Source organism: Tiliqua scincoides, chromosome 3 (genome assembly GCF_035046505.1).
Source record: "Tiliqua scincoides isolate rTilSci1 chromosome 3, rTilSci1.hap2, whole genome shotgun sequence".
Lineage (NCBI taxonomy): Eukaryota > Metazoa > Chordata > Lepidosauria > Squamata > Scincidae > Tiliqua > Tiliqua scincoides.
Genome location: NC_089823.1, coordinates 87,926,391 through 87,947,623, shown reverse-complemented (window position 1 = coordinate 87,947,623; position 21,233 = coordinate 87,926,391). Strand labels below are relative to the sequence as shown.

General features: G+C 40.8%; 1 protein-coding gene across 1 annotated transcript in view; it reads right to left on the bottom strand.

The window, feature by feature from the left end:
* OCA2 (OCA2 melanosomal transmembrane protein) overlaps positions 1 to 21,233 on the bottom strand; it is a 173,540-nt gene that overhangs the window by 104,698 nt on the left and 47,609 nt on the right. The window contains exons 9-13 of the mRNA XM_066621921.1: positions 12,002 to 12,073; positions 10,511 to 10,576; positions 6,512 to 6,568; positions 4,787 to 4,911; positions 794 to 932 (exon numbers count right to left, since the gene is read on the bottom strand). Coding sequence (XP_066478018.1) covers positions 794 to 932; positions 4,787 to 4,911; positions 6,512 to 6,568; positions 10,511 to 10,576; positions 12,002 to 12,073 — 459 coding nt within the window. The remainder of the gene's footprint in view (positions 1 to 793; positions 933 to 4,786; positions 4,912 to 6,511; positions 6,569 to 10,510; positions 10,577 to 12,001; positions 12,074 to 21,233) is intronic.

Genomic DNA, 21,233 nt, shown 5'->3' with positions numbered 1-21,233 from the left:
ATTGACCAACAATTATTTCCACAACAATGGCAGCACTTTCCAAAAAGAATAAATGATGCTTACTCAAAATCCTTGGGAAGTCACAGGCCTTGAAAAGGAAATACAGAGCATTCTCAAGCAAATGAAAAATGTTAACATTCCTGGATTTATACAAAGCAATAGCTGGAAAAACAAGAAATGTCCATGATGTGAAAGCTACATGACAAAACATGACAAGGGAAGTATGCATCCATGTAAATGCAATGAATCAGAACTTATAATACCAATGATATACATATGACCTATCATTGGTGTACAAGAGCCAGTTGGTATGTATGCAACTAATTCAGAGCATCTAATGTTAAAAGGAACAGCATTTTAATGAAATTGCCAACATGTCAGTAGTGCATGTAAGGATTAAGGAAAAGTGAAAGAAAGAAAGCAGTCAAACCTCCAATGAAATTAAAAATCCTGCTTAACTAATGGCTAACCCAAAAAAAAGTCACAGGAGGCTACAAAAAAAGAACACGCCAGGAACTCCAAAAATCATGATTTCCATCACTTAATAATAAAGCAGATTAATAAACACCAGAAATAACTGTATGAGCTGGGCTGGGTTGCTTTCGACATTGTATTATCCATTTCAAACAGTGCATGAAAAAAGAACAACTGGTTCTGTGTAATAGTGCCAGAACAGGACATTGTCTTTCATTTTTCAGCACACTGGAAAGAACAGATTAATACTACAGAAGAGAAAAACATCTGTATATTTTGTTCATTAACACAAAGAAATCGCAATGACTGAGGTACATACCGCCTTTCTCAGCTCCTGTTTAGAGACAATAATCACATTTGGAGGATCCCCAATAGCTGTGGACGCCCCTCCAATGTTTGTGAAGATGACTTCTGCAATCAGGACATGCCTGGGATCAAGATTAAGCACCTCACATAACCTGAAGTGATATGTAGGGGGGAAAAATACAAATCTTAACTTTTTAAAACTATAAAAGGGAAGTATATAATATATATATGATTAATCACAGCAAATAATAAGCTCTTTTCAAGGATCCAATAGTTTTAATACATTTATCAGAAGGAAACTATCTACAGAATACCCACTGACTTCTGTTGGGCTATTCCAGAATAACTGCATTCCAGGTATGCAACTTAACAGAACACAGGGTTGCAATCTTAACATAAAGACTTGATTTGCCAAACAGTTCCATCTTGAAGGTCTGTCACAGATGTATGTTGAATGGGAATATTGTAGAAATTATATATGATATAAGCCTGCTTGTACCCTTTGAAGTGGCTTGGTGGTTCAGCCATTTCCTTTGCCCTAGCCCTTCCTGAGCTTCCTGCACTCTTCAACTTGCTAGGTTTATTTGCCTGCTCCCTTTGTCATTGTTTTTCTTGATTTTGACCAAACTTATTTCTATACCTTTCTAATCCAGTTACTCTGCATGTACCCTGGTTTGCTCTACTGAGAAGTAATCCACTGATCATGAGGACCAGTGCCACATCAGCAATTGAGGTTGCCTTTGTAAATCCAAACCAGAGAGCTTGCCATCCAGCCTCACTGAGGCTGTAAGCATCATCTGAATGGTCCTGGCTCACTCTCTGACCTTGCTTACCTCAGGATGGACACTGAACTGCCAACTCCTGCCTCCCTTGCCTGCAAAACACCTGCCTAAAGTGACTGAAATGGAAGGTGCAAAGAGAGTCAAAAAGAACAAAATATTAGCCACTAAAAACCCTATGCCAGTCTGGAGTAGGCAAAAAAACCTGCAAGCTCATGGCCAATCTGACTAACAGCAAAAAAAAAAATTCCTATCCAGCCCGAAAGGGCAACCAGCTAATCTCAGACTACGCAAAGGGAGAGGTGGATGGGGCTGCCAAACAGAGGAGGCTGAGAAAAGAATAAAAGAATACTGCAAATAATGGGAGATTGCTCCAGCTGTGCCCCGCCCTGCCCCAGAAACCAATGAGGTGCTGGGATTTTCCCACCTCTGCTCAGTGTGAAGGAGGCAAGAGCGGCTAATGCATGAGAGACTTGGGCCAGAATGATTCTTCCCGTTTCCTTGCTCTGCTGCTCTTTTTCAAAATTGCGTGACAGAACAAAGACAGAACAGGAAAAAGGCATGACGGGATAGTGGGTGAGCTGGAGAGCCTGTCTACAGTGCCACTGCAAAATACTGAGCCACCAAGGCTGGAAGAGGAGATTGCCATCACCAGTGCATAGACACCTGGGATAGGCTGCTCAACGTGAAAGGTAGAGCTGGCCAACTCAAGATTCCAGGGGGGGCCAGGTCTATCAGTTGCTCAGTGGTGTGTTTCTAATGGGTGTACTTAACACCCTGGGCTGACTGCCCCTCGCCCTGCCCTTACGACACTACTGATCACTACCAAGGGTTCTTGTCATTACCACACTATCACATCCTTCTGCTGCTGCAACACCTCCTCCACCACCTTTCCCATAAACCAACCAGACCAGGAGAGAGAGATGGTGACAGCACACACCAATAAACAATAAGAAAAAGGGAGTAGAGTTCAAGTTGTAACATTAGGCATCCATCTGACTCGGGCCAGGCCTGATTAGGTGCTTGGGTACCTTGATCATTCCTCCCACATACATTTGACGCAGTACAACCAATAAGATAATTTCAGTTTGAGTATGGAGAAATTTGCCCCAGTGAGTTAGATCAATATTAAGCTGCATTACAATTCTTCATTTCTGGTGCAGTTCAGTTCTGTTCATCAACACTGGTGCTATGTCACAGCAAAGTGTGACCTGTAAGCCAGAAAGTCCCTGGTTCAAATCTCAGTTCAGCAATGAACTCATTACATAGGCAAGTCAGACTTAGCCCACCATCTGCAATATGCAGATCATAATGCCAACCTACCCTGCTGGATTGTTGTAAGTAGTATTATATATATGAAACAATTTGCATACTTAAGGCTTGTTCTGTAGTTATTCTATATGACTCTTTATTGAATAATTTAATAGTATGGGATAAAACTGAAAATGAAATATAGAATATCTCCAATGATCAGAATTTCTGATCAGGATCAGAAATATGGAACATCCCCACAATGGATCAGAAACAGCTATATTATCATTTTCTTTAAAAATCAAAGACTTCTTGTTGAAACTCAACAGATTCATTCTTTAGGAAGCTTAATCCTACCTTCATAAAATTAGTGTTATGTGGATGAGAAAATTGTGTCTGTGAAATGATACCATAGGACTTGATTATGGATACACTGAAGACAAGATTTACATGTTTTCCATATGAAAGAGCAATTTTGGATAGCATTGTCACAAAATGTAGGTTGGAGGGAATTCTTTTAGCAATAATAGTTTAAAATATAAGAACAGAATTGGTTTAAAAAAAAAAAAGTTCACCACAAAATGTGACAAGAAAATAAGATCATATTTCATGCACTACTGGTAAAAGGCTAAAGCTTTATTGTCAAGGAATCAGGAGAATTTTCTACTGAGCTTCATCACCATGGTAATAGCAGCTTACAACACCATTTTAAAATTGGACTGAGGAAGCTTGAGGAAGACAAGATAAAGTGAATGGATTAACACAACTGTGTGAGAAAGGAAAAAAAATACTGCTTGTTTAAAAATTTTGGAAATAAAAATACCATTTTTAAGCAGCACAATGTCCTGAAAGAAACATGTAGAAGTAATATCATAGTAACATCTACATACAACAGATATCTATGGATTTAGATAATTCCCAATTAAATTGTTACAGAATATCTGGAACAGTTGTTTTAAAGTTATATATTTCATTCAGGGGAAGTTCTGCCATCAAAGGCTGAAGGGTAGTATCCCTTGTCCTACAAGGAGGGGAAATCAATTAAAGGGAGGGAAAATCAATTAAAGATCTCTGTATGAATTTATTTTGGTTCTAACCTAACCTTCAGCCCATACATACATCAGCAGTCAGATAAGGGTGGAACCAGCTTCAGCTGCAGTTCAAAACCATTTATATGTTTAGGAACAGGAAGCCAAAACAACTGATTTGCAGGAATTTCATCCACTTTGTTACAACAGCTACACACAGCATCCAAGGTGAGCTGCTGCATTTTGCATTCTGTGAGGATGTATACCCAAATACTGCACCAGTAAGTACTTTATCAGAATCAAAGCAGACAGGAACGTATATAAGTATTCCTATTATGCTCACAAGGACATGTATCTGATATTGGCAGCTCCTGCTATAATTGCTATCCAAACACCCACAGCATTTTTAAACATACTGAAGACCTAGCAAAATACAGTTTAGGAAACAAGCGTGCAAAATATAGTTCTGAGAGACAAAAAGAATCCACAACACAACTGAAAATTACTGAATGCCAATGAAGCTCTCTGCTGACTGTTCAGTTAAGCAGAATTGATAGATGTCAATCCACTTCTGGGTGCACATCATTTCAATCCAAGGCAAAATAAAGAAGCGGGAAATATCTTAAAAACACATTTAGCCTTTGTAAACAGAATAAGGATCACACATTTTCACATATTATCTTCTGTGCAGGCTTCATAACATTGCTTTGTATTGAAAACTCTTTGATCCTCAGGATGGAAGCACATAAAACATTTATAGTCTAATAATGACTTTTAAAAATTTTTACTGTTGGCTGATTAACGGGATTGAATAGTCACTGGAGGTTCTGTATGTACTGTGTTTAGAGTGTGATTATCTTTGAGTTTCCCATCCAGATGGAAAATGCAAACAAAATTAAATAATTCCCATTAAAAAAAATTAAACACTCCATAATATAAAACATGTACCTGATGGTTACTGGAGTAAAGAGGAGCATTGTGGTAACATTGTCCAAAAAAGCAGAGAGTATTGCAGCAATGAGGCAAAGAATAATAATCATGGCCCACACTCTGCCTCGAGACAGTCTGTAAGCCTAATGAAAACAAACAGAAAAAGTAATGCAGTTGTGAAAATGATGAAGAACATATGACTGGCAGTGAATATCTGAAACATGGGGCTATCAGCAATGTGGGCACTATTTGAGGTCAAGAGCCTATTGGATGTTTTGTCCTGTAGCACCCACTTATCTGGCAGGAGATGTGGACTTATGCTGAGCTGCCAATACTGCCTGAAGAGCTAAGCAGGAGAATATGCGGTTGTGTTTTTGGATGGGAGACAGAATACCAGGCTGTGTCAAGCTTCAGAACCCTTTGTGGCAGGACAGAGTCGCTGTTGAACTGATTAGCCATGCAGTGAGAGAAGCACAGGAGTGTGTGGGAAGGCCAACTGGCAAAGAAAGGAGAACAATCTTGAGGACCTATCCAGGTTTGATTTACAATTGCATACTGAAGCTTGATGGCATGCAGTCAGAGGATATAACCACACCATGAAGGCAACACCTGGAGACTGAGGATTCTGTGATTCACAGAATAGTCACATGTTTTTGCCTCTAAGGCTCACTCTGAGCCTGGCAGAGGCCGCAGACAGATGTCCACAGCCTCTGCTGGGTTTTAGACAACCCTCTGGAGGCAAAGGGAGCAGAGGATGCGGGGCATTCGGCCATATCCATGGTTTCACTTAACCACAGGGGGTTTCAGAACAGAACCCTTGCAGACTGCCCCCAGTGTGCTTGCCTCTTACCTACAGGTCTGCTTACCTACAATTCAGTAATTTAACAAAAGTGAGCCATACTTAATGTTACATTTTAGATGTATAATGTTGCAGATGTGTGCTCTACCTATGCACCAGGAAAGCGGAATCAACTGCAGACCATTATACATGCTGTAGCATATATACATTTGCTGCTACTTAGGCTCAATATACACACTTTACACTGGGTGGTTGGAAAAACTGAGCAAAATCATGGCAGGGGGGAAGCACTTCACCACCAGTGCAGTTTCAGTCTTGATCAGAGCCCCCACCCCCACACTATATTAAATAGGAATGAAGTCCCATTGAAAGCCAATGGGAGTACTTTTTCCACTTGATATAGCAAGGGAACCTGCAATCATGATAAGAACTACAGCAGAGGCAAAGTGCTAAGCCCCCAACCCCGGCCATGATTTTGCTGTTTCACAGCCTCCACCGTTACTTTAAAATGTTAAAAAAAATACTACCCTAGTCATGTTACACTTTTCACCTAACACGTAGTTTGGCTCTTAATATGTGAAGAGGTCCTCTAAGTCTTATTGATACTAATGGCATTTAAGTACCATTAATTTCAATAGGACCTAAGGGAATCTGAATGAATGTGGTCAGGGACTTTGAAAATCACTGCTTAGAAAATTTATCTAAAAGCTTCATAAAGTCGTTAAAATCTTTGCAAAATTACAAGATAAGCACTATCATTTTTGCAAAGGCAGTCAGCCATTACCAAAGCACAAAAGGGTTCCTGAAGGAAGTAATTAACCTAAGAATCATACTAAACAGTGCTTTTATTTGTTCAGTGTAATAGGGATTCTAGAGTAGTTTTAACCTTAGATACTAAACTGGATATACTTTCTTACCATAAAATATATACAGTATATACCTACCTTTACAGCACAATAATCAAAAAATCCTGTTTCTGAGAAAATGGCAACTAAAAGCATCTAGAGAAAAAACAAGGTTTAAAATGAACTATGAACATAAGTAACCTTTTCAAAAAAAGAGTGCCTTAATTCCCCCCACCCCCCCAAAAAAAAAACACCTCACAAACTTTAGGTAGGAGAATCTTTCCAGTCAAAATTCAAAGCTTCATTTCTCAGTCTAAATTCTATTAATGTGATGTATTTCACAGTAAACTGTATTTCATTTATGAAGGAAAAATTGCTATTATATTATTGTTTACCATAATTTCAGAAGATCAGGGCCAAGATATTTGGATGAATCCAAAAAGTATGTTTCTAAATCCCTTGCAGAGTCCAAGATAGTCCAACACATATGCATTGGTGGCTCAAGAGAGGTCAATCCACATACCATATGGTGTTACCAAAGATGCTGGACAGAACTTCTTAGGACTTAGGGTTTAATACTATAGTAGCAGGAAGAAGAAGATCAACAATTGTGATGGGTAATTGCACAGAACGCAGAGCTTTTAGAAAGGCAACTCTAAAGTAGCACCACCTTGTCCAAGACGGCACCACCCTAAGCAACTTCTCTAGGAAGTTGTGCAGCATGCATGCCCAAATGGATCTTGAAGGAATTTCTCCTGACTCAAGAGCTAACAGACCCAAGGTCTGTGGTTTGTTCATTTGACATAAAATTGGTCCCAAATTTGCTTACGTTCTGGTGAACTTCCTATCAATGTTTGGAGGTTCCAATATGGAACCACTAAGTCAGTGGTTCCCAAACCATGGGTCACAACCCACATGGATGTTCATGAGGATCACAGGAAGCAGCATTCCTGTACATCAGTGTTTCTCAAATTGTGGGTTAGGACCCACTAGGTGGATTGTGAGCCAATTTCAGGTGTGTCCCCATTCATTTCAATATTTTATTTTTAATATATTAGACTTGGTGCTACCATGGTATGTGACTGAATTTGGGGAAATATTACAGACCTGCACTTTTAACAAACTACTATGTGTATTCTTTTACTTCTATGTATATTCTTTTACTATCAATGGGACTTACTAGTGGGTAAGTGTGATTAGGATTGCAGCCTAGGATTATTAAAAAATTTTCCTGCTTGATGATGTCACTTCCAGTCATGACATCACTTCTGGTGGGTTTGGTTAAATACTCTATCCTTAAAAAACAACTAAGTGTTTTATTGACAGAGAAAAAGAAAAGGTTTGTTTTAACTCAGTGGAACAAGCTGCATCAAGCAATTCAACAAAAAAATAATAAACAATTTTGGGCAGTTGTAGCAGGTTCGTGTAGATCAGAAACATACGACCCTGCTATTATTCCATCATCTACATGGGTTCAACACTTCACAGACATTTTTTACGATAAGAGCAAATCCCCAGACGCCTACCCTGACTTTACCTCTGTGGATCTGCCTATCTGGCCTCCTGTGACCCCTGAGGAAATTAAAGAACTAATTATGCAATTGAAGCCAGGGAAGGCTGCAGGTCCAGATGAAATACCACCTGAGCTTTTAAAAGGCGATCCGGAATGGTGGGCCCAGTTACTTGCCCACGTCTTTACAGTGATTGACAGTTCTGGCCTATTGCCCAATGTCTGGCTTACAGCGACAGTTATTCCTATCCATAAAAAGGGTGACCCTACCACACCAGGAAATTTTCGGCCCGTTAGTTTGCTTTCTGTAATAGGTAAGATTTATGCTAAATATCTATGCAATAAACTTACTCTCTGGGTTACTTCGCAAGGCATCTTAGGCCCCGAGCAATCTGGCTTCTGTCGGGGCAAATCAACTTTGGACAATTGTTTGATCCTATCTCATTTGGCCCATAAGCAGGTTAGGATATGCAAGGCTCGCCTTTATGTAGCCTTCCTTGATCTGAAAGGTGCCTTCGATTCTGTGGATAGGGAGCTTCTTTGGTCCAAGTTGGAAAACATGGGGATTGATAAAAGATTGTTGCTACTGATTAGGTCCCTCCATCTAAATACTTCATGCAGGGTTAGACGCTCCTGGAGTGGGAATCTAACTCATTCCATCGCTACCAACAAAGGGGTCAAACAGGGCTGTGTCTTGGCCCCCATGCTTTTCAATCTGTTTCTAAACGACCTTGCCCCATCCCTGAAGGAAATAGATAGCCATTGCCCGAAGCTTGGCGCAAGCCAAGTGCCGCTACTTCTGTATGCGGATGATGCAGTACTGATATCCCGTACTAGGATTGGCCTAAAACGTCTGCTGAATCGCACTGAAGAGTATCTTCTGTCCAACAAATTGCAAATCAACTATGCTAAATCTAAGATAATGATATTTGCCAATAGATGGAAGGCTTTTAAGTGGTCTTGTAATGGCAATAAAATGGAGCAGGTTAAGCATTTCAAGTACCTGGGAATCAACTTCCATTACAGGCTCACTTGGGCTTTTCATCGTAAGGCAGTGCAGAACGCATCCAAACTGGCGTCCTCAGCTATTTCCCGTTTCTTTTTTACCTGCGGCAATGGTTATGTTCCAGCTGCTCTGGAGGCATTTAAGGGAAAGATTCTTTCCCTGGTCCTTTATGGCTCTCCCATCTGGTATAAGGCTATTACCCAACCATTAGAACGCATTCAAGCCTCCTTTCTGCGGAAGATTTTGGGTTTACCCAGGTGCGTTCCCTACTCGGTTCTGTGTCTTGAGGTGGGGTTAATTCGGCTAAAGACGACTGCTTGGCTTAGATTATTGAAATTTTGGTTTAGGACTTTATTTAACCCTACCCCCTCTGGTCTAATGCTCCAATTATTGTCGGATTCAGTCCTGCCATTAGAGATCACTGATCTTCTAGCCAAGCTCAAGTCAATAGGGCTGGACACTGCAGAGCTAGGCATGATTGGGTGTGATGCTGCTTACAGAATCGTCAAAGAAAGAATTCTTGACATCGAACAACAAGAGCTGTTTAGTGCCGCCAGAACCACATGCTCTCCACTCTATCTCCATGTTCCAATCAGTTTTGGGAAACTGGCCTCCTTCTTTTATCACTTGGAGTGCCCACAGGCTCGGAGAGCATTCACACTTGCAAGATGTAATGCTCTTCCATCAGCCGTGTTATCGGGCAGGTTCAGTGGTATTCCCTACTCGGAGAGGAAATGCAAGTGTGGTAGGGATTGTATTGAGACCATAACACATACCCTTTTCTACTGCCCACTTCATGATGTCTCACGCAAGAAATATCTAGGCCCTTTGCTAACTAGGATGCAGGGCTGGGAGGACTCAATCATGCTTCAGTCTCTCCTTTCCACATCTGACTCTGAGACCCTTGATAGGGTCGCTGCCTTTTTATCTGGGGTAATTGCCAGGCAGAGCTCTGGAACTCTGGGCAGTATGTGAGGAAAAGACTGATGTCTATGTTGTGGTGTCTTTGTATATTTTTGTTTTGTTTTGTTCTTTCTCTGTATTTTATGCCAATAAAGGTCTACTGAACTGAACTGAACTGATGTCACTTCCAGTCATGACATCACTTCTGGTGGGTCCTGACAGATTTTCATTCCAAAAAGTTAAATTCTATTCTAAAAACTGAATCTGAATTTTAAAAGAGGGTCCCGGTGCTATGTGTGAAAACCACTGCTGTAAGCTATGTGGCTGTACAGTTGGAACTGAAGCCCCATCCAGTTTTCTTCTCCAGAGCTCATTGATATGTCATCTCCCAGAGTACCAGAGCATTATTTATAATTGTCATCACCATAATTAACAACACACAAAAACTCCATGGATCATTGGACTGAGAGAAAAAATTGTTTTTAGGATCATGGTAAAAAAAAAAGTTTAGGAAACATTTGGGAAACTTGGTCTAAGTGCATAAATTAAGAGCTTAAAAGAGATATATTATTGTAGCTCCTCTCAATAATAGCAATGTTACTAGAGCAACGAATGTATTTTATACAAAATAATTCCAGAACTCTTAAGGCACAAGGTATACAGAGAGAATTTTAATTACCATTCCAAACAATAGTGCCAGAGTTTCATAATCAATCCATTCCACTACTTTGACCAGGCTCAGCTTCTGCAATGAAAGAGTGCAATTATCATTTAATCCCATGGCTCTCCTAAGTAGTGATTAGCTTTGGAATTGCGAACTCCATTTATTTTTTAAAATTATTTAAATATGCTTTGAAGGAAATTAATTAGTATTTTTGCAAGAAAACCCAAAGGGGACACTTCTCTATAGGTTCTGCAAAATGCTGACACCTTGAAGGTCTCATTTATAAGAGAATATCTTAAGCAATGTTATTATTTTTTCAGGAAGGTATAAAAATAAAATTTGATTGCAAGGCTCAGTTCTATCCTCATAGTATATGCAACAGCCTCTCTGCTGGTCTGTACAGAGCTGCCCCCAGTATGGCAGCCGGAAAGCCGCAAGCCACCAGAAACATGATGCTGTTTCTGACCAGCTGTCAGCAGAAATCCGCTGCCAGAGCAGCTGGGATCAGGGCACGATGGAGCAGATTGGACCAGGATGGGGTGGTACGAGACAGGGCACCATCTGGCATATCCCTCTATCCCAGCCTGTACATGCCCCTGGCAAGCTCTTCAGAGCTATGTCAGCAAAAGAGCTGAATAAAATAACCCCAAATTTGACTACCTGGTAATTCTGAGCAGCTCGAAAGAAGATAGATCAATTTCAATTGTATAAAAACACTCTGACAGTCTAATCCTAATTAACTCCCTGTGAGATGTTGTAGTAAGTCCTGGGACTTATTCCCAGGTAAGTGTATACCTGTAGCCAAATCCACTGTAACTTCCAGTGTGACAATGCAGCAGCACCAACGTGGTGCCCACTGCATCCCATGAGGGAGTTTTGGCCTCCGTAGCTCTCCTTAGGGTAAGGGAACATTTGGTCTTTTGCCCCAGGTTAAGCCTATATCAGGTCTACTTGGACCTGCACCAGATATATACCTGGTACAAGTTCATGTGGACCTGGGTTAAGGATTCAAGGCCAGGAAAGGAGTTATGATTTGGTGGGTGCAACTACCACCAAACCTGCCCCTTCCTGGTCCTGATTCACCCTCCTCCATGCCCCAGTCGCCACCCCATTCCACCCAACCTCTGCTCTATTCCACCCACCACTGCCAACCTCCTGCTACCTCTTCACATTTACCTGTGCTGGCAGGTATTCAGAGGCCACTGGGGCACAGAGCTGACCACTCACTGCTCTAGCATGTCATCTTTGCGCCGATAAGAAAATGTCTACCACCACTGGAACACTTGTACTAGGCACCAGTAGGATTGGGCCATGACAGCTTTTCCCATCATGACCCTAAGAAAAGGAGATTAAAAACTGGCCATACTTCTCAAAACTACACGTGCAGTGGGGAAGGTTACACATTCTGTCACCCTAAAACTGGACAGACCATGGCAAAGGTGTACATCAGTCCAAGAATCTGCATAGGAGGAGTATAAAATAAATGTACAAAATGTTAATACTTACATCACCAATCACAGCTAAGGCAGCCAAGGCAGCCAAGGAACCCAGCATTGCTGCTAATGTTCTATGTACAATCTGCAAGAAACGGCATGGACTTATCCACTGTGGTGAGAATCCTTTTCTCTAAAGACCAACTATTAAATCATCCCTCCTTTTACTACTCTATGATCTCACTCCAGCTATTCTTCAATATGTTGAGGAGATCTTTCCACATCTTCTCTGTTTGGTTCTTGGACTTCTCTTCAATCAGAATAGAATGATGCATGTGACTAGGAAGCATTTGGAGAGGCTTAGCCTAGAGCCCAACTAAAAAAAAAACAGGAGGAGCATGGGTCTTGACCTCAGGGCTTAAATCACACATATATGAATGCATGGAGTATGGGAACGTGGATGAGCTCGGACTCATGGAGGATTAGTTTGAACTTCTAACAAGAGGAAGTAAATTTAACTGGATAGGGATAACTGAAACCTGGTGGGATGACTCTCATGATTGGAATGCACAAATGGAAGGCTATTGGTTGTTCAGGAAGAACAGATGTGGTAAAAAGAGGGCATTATATAGAAAAAGTATACACCTTCTCAGAAATCCAACAAAAGGGTCAAGGTAGCCCTGTGGTGAGCATCTGCATAAGAGTTAAGGGGGAAAGCAACAAACATGGCCACCATGCTGTCACCACCGAACTACTTCTGGGTGCCACACTTTGCGCCTGCATGCCAGGCACTGCTGCCAGTAGCACCCATTGCTTGACACAGTAATGGGGTCAAATAGTAGTGTGTTGTCATTTCTTGCAATGGGAATTTAAAAACAAAACTAGTTTTGTTCAACAACTAGATAATTCTTCTGTAGATGGCGTTGAAACCATTAAAAAGAAATATTGCACATTTATTCGAGTTTAGTTACTTTGCCTCCTTCTGTAAATATTTAAAGGAAAAATAGCAATAAACAGCATGTTTTAGAGGCATCAACACTGAGTTGATTCCGTGGGTCCAGAGGATCTGTTCCACAAGACGGATGAATTATTTTTTACCATTTAATGGGTAATTCACAAAATGAAATTCACTTGTGAAACTTTTACTATCACTGAAAGAATTTACTGACTTGCCTACAAAGGCATTTCCAATGCTTAAAATACTACTCAGAGGAAACTCAGATTTATTTCTAATGGAAATATTTCACTTAAGTTAATTCACTGCTAATCTCATTACAAGGCTCTGAACTAAAAGTAATAAAGGAATCTCTATGATCTCCTCTGTTTATTTCTATCACAATGAGAAGTGGTTTCCACAGAAGTTTAGAATCTAGTTGTTGTTTTTTTGTTTGTTTGTTTGGAACTTCATACTTACTACATTTTAACTTTATATTCCATAAAGGAGGCATAGCAATTAAATGTGTATTCTTTGCACAGACACACTGTACAGTTTCTAGTTCATATGGCTCAGATAGAGACTTCCTCCATCCCTTCACCACCTGGTTGGCCCTTGGCATGTGCATGCTTTAATAACCTCGTCATTGCACAAGAATGAAAGACCAAAGCATACTGCCCTATAGAGAGAGCATATGCAAACCAAATACTAGATGGATTGACTGGGGGGGAAGAAACTCTGCTGCCACCACCCAGAAATGGCCGCCTTGAGTTCCTTCAGGGAGAAAAGTGGGAAATAAATAAATAAATAAATAGTGCTTGTTTAGGGCAGTTAATATATGCACACATATCATAAGACTCCCTGATTAACTGAAGCCTTCTGTGTTTCTCCTTTCCCTTTATGTGGACTTTCCTATGCTTGGAAGTCACATATCTATCCAAGTGGTGGAAGGGCAGATAGATGGAGAGTCAAATGGCAGCAGCACAGATTAGCAACTGCCCTCCCCCTTCCCCCTCTTCGTACAAGTCAGACTGGAATTGACTGGGGGGAAAGAAACTCTGCTGCCACCACCCAGAAATGGGAAATGCAGACAGACATCTTGGGAAAGGTAGAATCCCAGGTTAGTTAAGGGATCTTTCAAATCATTGAGGAATCAGCCATAGTATAACTTAGGCAACCTGGGTAGGCATGGCAAACCCACTCCCTCCCACATGAACTTGGACCAGGCAGATCGATCAATGAAAAAACTAAAAAGTTTATGAAATGGCTGAAAGAATGACATAATGAAAGGAGGAATTTTTCAAATGGGTTACAACAAAGTATGCAGCCTAAAACACCAAGCAGATATATTGAGGGATACGTTGGCAAAGCAAAGAATGAGGAACATCATGCAATGGGAGTTCATAAAAAATCTTGGTGTACGTGCAGAGCTCACACACCACCGTACACAAGGTCCAAATCAGGAGCAATTTTACACATATTTGGCCCAGCATTTCTATAGGTTTTTTGTTGGCACATAGTAGCTACGGAAAGGGAAGCTGGTCAGATCAGGATTGGAGGAGGGGGGATTTAATTCTGCTAAATCCATGGAGGAGAGGGATTTAACCCTGCTAAATCAGGTTTGGAATCTCCCATAGCAGCTGCTCCTATGGAAGGGAAGTTGCCCTTATTGACAGTGGCTGCTTCCCTCCTGAGACAAACTGTAGCTGCAGGGAAAACTGATTCTGGCCAGGAGGGCTTCAATGGGCACAAAGAGCTAAACTAGTGCATGCACTCCTCTTGCATGTTGCAGTCCTGGTCCAGACTGGGGAGGGGCTCCTGCAGTTGCTATTTATCAACACAAAAGTTCCAGTGTTTGCAAGTCTTCTAATTTGGCAATCATTCCCACAATGTTATTTATCTCAGAATTCACCCACAGTTGTACATAAGAAGAGCCCTGCTAGATCAGGCCAAAGGCCCATCTAGTCCAGCTTCCTGTATCTCACAGTGGCCCACCAAATGCTTCAGGGAACACACAAGACAACAGAATGAAAAAACTAAAAAACTAAAACTAACTCAAAACTTAGTTTTTGTACAGCCTGTGGTAACTTACAAGTCATTCATCAGGATTAAATATGATCTTTTAGCCCCTCCTAATTGTGGTTCTCTTATACTTAGCAAGTGGGAAACAGTCATCCCTTTTTAACCTGGTATAACATCTTTTCCAGTGGCTGGTTTTTGGTGTTTTATTTGCATCTTTATTTTTAGACTGTGGATTATCTAGGCCAAAGAACTATTTTTTTAATAGTTATTCAAACCACTTTGTGCATTTTTTTTGTTGAAATGCAGTACATAAATATTATGCAGAATTATTTTTATATTCCTTACAAGAAATCCACTAAGAATAAGAATTTTCTTTCAAAGGTCTCCTGGGGTGAGAACAGGAAGATACAACAGATCCTTAAAATGCTACAAATCACAATTGCAGTGTTTATTGTAGGGTTGGCCTTAGAATTTCTAAAATCTACTCCATCTGCTTTTTACCATCTTTTTATATGCCACCAAAGTGTAAAGTTAGCAGTTTTTGTTTGTTTGCTTTTTTCCTATCAGCAATTAATTTATTCTCTTCTGCTGACCAGTGCCAGACAGTGGCGTAGCTAATGATCGTGTAGTCCGGTGCTAAGCTCAAAATGTTGCCCCGGACGTGATGTCACAACCAGAAGTGACGTCATTCCCGGGCTTTTTAAAAGTGAAAATTGGGAGGAACCCACCTCCTCTTCCCAGCAGCTCGCCACCCACTTGCTCTGCTGCCTCCCACCAGTCAATGGCATAGCTAAGGCATCTATCTGCTAACTGGGGTCAAAGAAGTTTTGTAGCCTCCTCCAGACAAAATCAAATTTAAGTAAATAAATAAAAAGTGTGCCCCTGATTGGTTCGAGACACTGTACTGGGGTGAAGAGGGATGGTTATTCTCCCCCTGCTTAATATAAACAGGGCGCCACATGAAAAAGTACCTTTTTACCCAGTTAGCAGGGGTAAATGTATTATGATACATGGAAATGAGAGCTGACTCATATTAACACCTTATTGGTTTCATGCTGTATCATGATAACATGTCATTGCAGCATGTCAATAACATAATAACATGTCTTTGGCTCTCAGAGCAATCAGTCTCATAGGTCAGTTTTGAGTTAAGAAAATCCACTTTTTGTTCCATAAGGTAGTTGATAGAATGTAGATAGAATGTAGATATTCCAATGTGGTTTGCTTCATTGCATTCAGTATTAAATTACCTTTCTAATGATATATAACTTGATGGTATTACTTATACATACCAAGATTTTCACAATTTTGGTCACTAGTGTCAAGCTCAGCTTGTTGCCCCCCTAAAGCTTTATGCCCGGTGCAGCTGGTACCCCCTGCACCCCTTTAGCTACACCACTGGTGCCAGATAATGTCTGATAACACCGTTCCCAAAAATGGGGCAGACAGAAACAAAAATCTGAAATCAGTTCCCTGACAATCACATTCTTTTGGGATAAGAACTTGAGTGGATTTCATCAAAAACTTCAGTATGCTCTCAGGTATGCTTCTTCTACACTTCACAGAGCAAAGGCCATGCCATTGGGGAGCCCCAGATGGTAAAAGATGATTTAAGGACCAAACTGATAGTTGTTTTGACATTTAAAACAATGAATGCTTTCCCAGCCAGATTCTGGAACAATCTTTTCTCTTAAATGTGCTGTCAACGGATAAATGACAATTGGATCTAACAACATCTATCCAGCTGTCTCTCCTTCTAACCGTGATAAATAGCCATTGAAAAATGACTGTCAGTGACTTTGGTGTAAAGTTTCAGATGTACCTGAAGCCATGTCGGATCATTTTTATCTGCTCAAATATTTCAGCTTAGTGCATTGCCATATTTTCTTGAGGTGGAATTCATTTTTATTAGATATGAGTTGTGGCGCTCCAGTGGTTACGATTTACATCGTACAATCACCTGGCTGTAATTTTCCCTGCCTCTATCAAGTGCTAAAATATATTAGCAGCAGCCAATGGTAATTTGACTTATGATAGGCAAGCAGACAGTCCAATGGTAATTTGAACAGAAATGTTAAGCTGAACTTTGTAGTGCTACAGTTTATATATATATCTGCATTAACTGTGCAGGTGGATTGGCCTGGGAAGGGGGGGGGTCAGGATTCAGCACCCCTCCCAGGCATATATGTGTGTGTGTGTATAACACATATATACATTCAGCATGCATATATATATGCATGGACAATACATATGGACAAATATGTATGGTAAATATATATGTTCTGGGGTAAATTCCAGGACAAGTGGTCAAATGTCCCCTTACACAGAGGAGAACTCCAGCAGTCAAGAATTCCCTGTGGGATGCAGTGGAAATCTCGTTAGCACCAGTGCATTACCACACAGGAATTTAGGTAGGATTGGGCTATGTGAAACTTCACACATGGGTGGCCTATAGTGGACAGATGTGGTTTTAAACAAAAGACAACTGGTGGCTGAACTCAATTGAGGGAAATTTTGTTTCCATGGGATTTCCCCACACCTGTTAATTTGGATGAAGAAGTAATGAACACTGACGTGGCTCTCAGGGTAATTTCAGAGAAATATTATCCACTGTGGACAAGGGATATCATGAAAAAATGTGTACATATGCATGCACATCATATATCTTCACTGTGATCAAAACTCTTATAACAGTCCCCTCCAGGAACAGGTCCAGTCACACTTTGGAATATTTCTGCAAAAGATATGGAGACAAGACCTTTGTATGTTGTTCCTGATCTTTTTGCTAGTACAATACTGGATCAAAAGTTAATATCACAGTTTTGCACTCTTTATCACAGTCCAGTTGGCGTAAATTGTTATGAAATGACCCAACCATATCTATATATTTCACAATCTGAAAGAGTACAGGGAAAGATTAATGCTGGCCTTAAACTATCTCAGCATATTTGGTCTTGACTTTTGATTTTTTTTTTTTTTAAATAAATATAATATCAAAAATCAAGGCCAAATAAGCAGATAGTGGCTGTCAGTCAAGAGGAATCAGGACAAATGCCAGGGAGTTCTTTCCCTTGAAAACAGCTATATCCCCACTTTCACAGTCTACAAAGGGGGCCACAAAACTGGGGCCCCATCTCTAGCATAATTATGTACCATACTATCAGAACAACCCTAATGGGGCAGAGTGTTGCTAGTATGGTCCATAACCACAAGGAGGTCCACTTGGCACCCTTATTGCATTTTTTGAGGTGCCAGGCTGAGACATTTCTGTTCTGAAGGGGTGACTTCTCTGCAGTTTCCCTTGGATCATGCTTGAGATAACCCAAAATGTTCTGAGATTGACATTGTGTCAACACCATCCCAAGCACAGCAATGGTCTTGTTATGCCTAATTGGCATTCAGAATTGATGTTAGTTGGGAAGTTGGAGATGTGCCTTTTTCTGAAGTATGAAAGGATGATTCTACATGTTTCTTTGCAATGTGTCACAGCATGAGCTCTAAAAATGTATTTCCAGATGTGAGCCCATTTTCCCTGCTCTCCAGATGTACCACGTTTATTGCAATACAATGTTTATAGACATTATTGCATCAGTTATCAAACTGAAAAGTAGTGAAGACTTCAATCTAGAAGGCAATTAATAAAGAACATTTTCTTTATGATGAGGATCGTGATTATTAAGGTTCAGAACAACCTTGAATTTTCAAAATTGTTATGATGATACGTTATAAATAAAATAGTTTTAATTTAAATAAAATTATCCTGCTGCAGGTGTATTTTTGCTCTTTCGCAATATGTCAATTTAATTAGGAAGGTAATTAAACAAAGGACATTTTAAAATGGATTTTTAATTAGTTTTTCATCAGTAGAGTATGAATAAATAATAAACTATGTTCTGTTCTGTTCCTTTATTATAGTGGGGCCCTGTATAAAAATGAAATTTTCAAGACATCCTCCTAGATACCAAAATGAACTGGATGACCCCAGACATGCCAAAGGTTTCTCTTAAGAAAGTAGTCATAGAAACAAAGCCTGAGGAGCTCCACTTGTTTTGCTCTGACAAGTACCTTCGACAGAGCCACTGATTCATGCGCTGTATAAAAACAATGTTCCTTTTTAAAAAAAAAATCTGATACGCCACACTTGAAAATTTTAACAAGGTATCGGTTTTTGTTATTGCTGTATTATTCTTAGTTGCACTCCTATAGCACTACTTATTGATTTGAGTAGAGGAGGAGTATCACCAAACTAGTATTTCCGGATTTATTTTAGGGACAGTGGAAAGTGAAACACCTTCCCACCCTTTCCCTGATGTATCTTTCATTCACTTCCTCTGTGCTGTTGCAAACATTGCAGCCACAGAAGAAGCAAGGCTGGAGCACAGCACAAGAACTTGGGAGTGTCCACCAGGCTTTCTAGGCAACATGGGAAACACTTCTCTATCTTTCAGCACTGTGATTCACAAACACAGCATGGCACGGAAAGATAATGGCAGCCACATGGTTACTCAGACTATGCAAGGCCACTTTCCTATCCTATTGTTGTTCTGTTAGGCTGTATCACAGTGTGAGAAAAATCCCCTTGTTGGCTAAGTCAGCAAAGGGATGTGTTGCCCTGGCACAATGGTGGACTTTGCCAGCACAAGAGGTAAATCTTGGTAGGCCCCCATAAGTATGGATGAATATTGATTGGTTCAGGTTCACTGCCCACAACGGATTCTGAGGTGTGGGGCCTGACAAGATTTTTGTTTATACAGTGGTGCCTCGCATAACGAATGCCTCGCGCACCGAAAAACTCGCAGAACGAAAGCGTTTTGCGATTTTTGGTGACTCGCATAACAAATTTTTATGACCCGTGCTTCGCAAGACAAATTTTTTTTGTTTTGTTTTGGTTTGTTTTAAGGGGGGGATCTTCATGCCAGTTTATGCTCACATTCACCCTAGGGAGCGTGGGATCTTCATGCCGGTTTATGATCACATTCACCCTAGGGAGCAGGGGATCTTCATGCCGGTTTATGCTCACATTCACCCTAGGGAGCGGGGGATCTTCATGCCGGTTTATGATCACATTCACCCTAGGGAGCGGGAGATCTTCATGCCGGTTTATGATCACATTCACCCTAGGGAGCAGGGGACCTTCATGCTGATTTATGCTCACATTCACCCTAGGGAGCGGGGGATCTTCATGCCGGTTTATGATCACATTCACCCTAGGGAGCGGGGGATCTTCATGCCAGTTTATGCTCACATTCACCCTAAGGAAGGGGGAGGAAGACAGCGAAGAAAGTGATGTCAGTGATTGTGAGCAAATGAGCTTCATAAATTCTGACTCTAGCGATGATGAGTTCTTGGGGTTTCCAGAAAACTAGAATACTCAAACCTTTAAGTCTCTCCATTTGTTAATGACAGTGATAATGGTTCTAATGCCACTGTTGACTGCTGTTCACTTTACATGGAGCGAAAAATACGGTATGTCTTTAAAGAGCACTTAATAAACACTTTGTAAACCAAATTTGACTTTGTTCTGACTTTTTTTGCCCATAGGCAAATTAATTAAATTTCAATGCATTCCTATGGGAAAACGCGCTTCGCAAAACGAAAAAGTCGCATAACGAAAGGACTCTCGGAACAAATTAATTTCGTTATGCGAGGCACCACTGTACATGTATGTGGCACTGGGTGCATGCCAAGAGAGCATGCCAAGGCCAGTCTCATGCCACTTGAATTGGGCTGATGACAAAAGCACAGCTGAGTTCAGGTTCCACAGGCCTCAAGGAATGCTACAACTTTGGTCCATAAGATGAATCCCCAACACCACGGAATCCCACTTTAGCTGGCTAGCTTGAGTGAAGTCTTGCGTTTCATTTGTTTCCTGGGAAAATTCCATGATTGGCCACACCTTGCATGTGAAACAAATCTGAACCTATAAACAAGTGAGGGAGATTTTAGGGGTTTGCCTGGTTTATAATCTTTCTATGTAACCTATATGTAATCACGTAACTTAAGACATGACCATTGCTCTCTAAATTGGCTTTTGGGCCTTCTATCATGGTTGCAAGCCTGCAAGTCCTCTGCTTACGCAGATAAGTAAGAAAAAAATGTGTTTACCACCAAAGGGCTGTTGGTTGTAAGCCGGGGACTTTTGCTGGAAAACAGATATGTCACGATGTTGAACAAATATGTCAGAATGTTCTGGACACGGTGACCCATGGTTACGGGAAATTCCGTGAACTGAAGCCAATTGCGTCAAGGGTCTTGTTTGTGTAGTGTTATAAAATAAGAATAGTGGGAGGAACTGGGGGGGGGGCTGGTTCATTGTCTGCTGACACTCTTTTCTGTCCTGATACTTGAG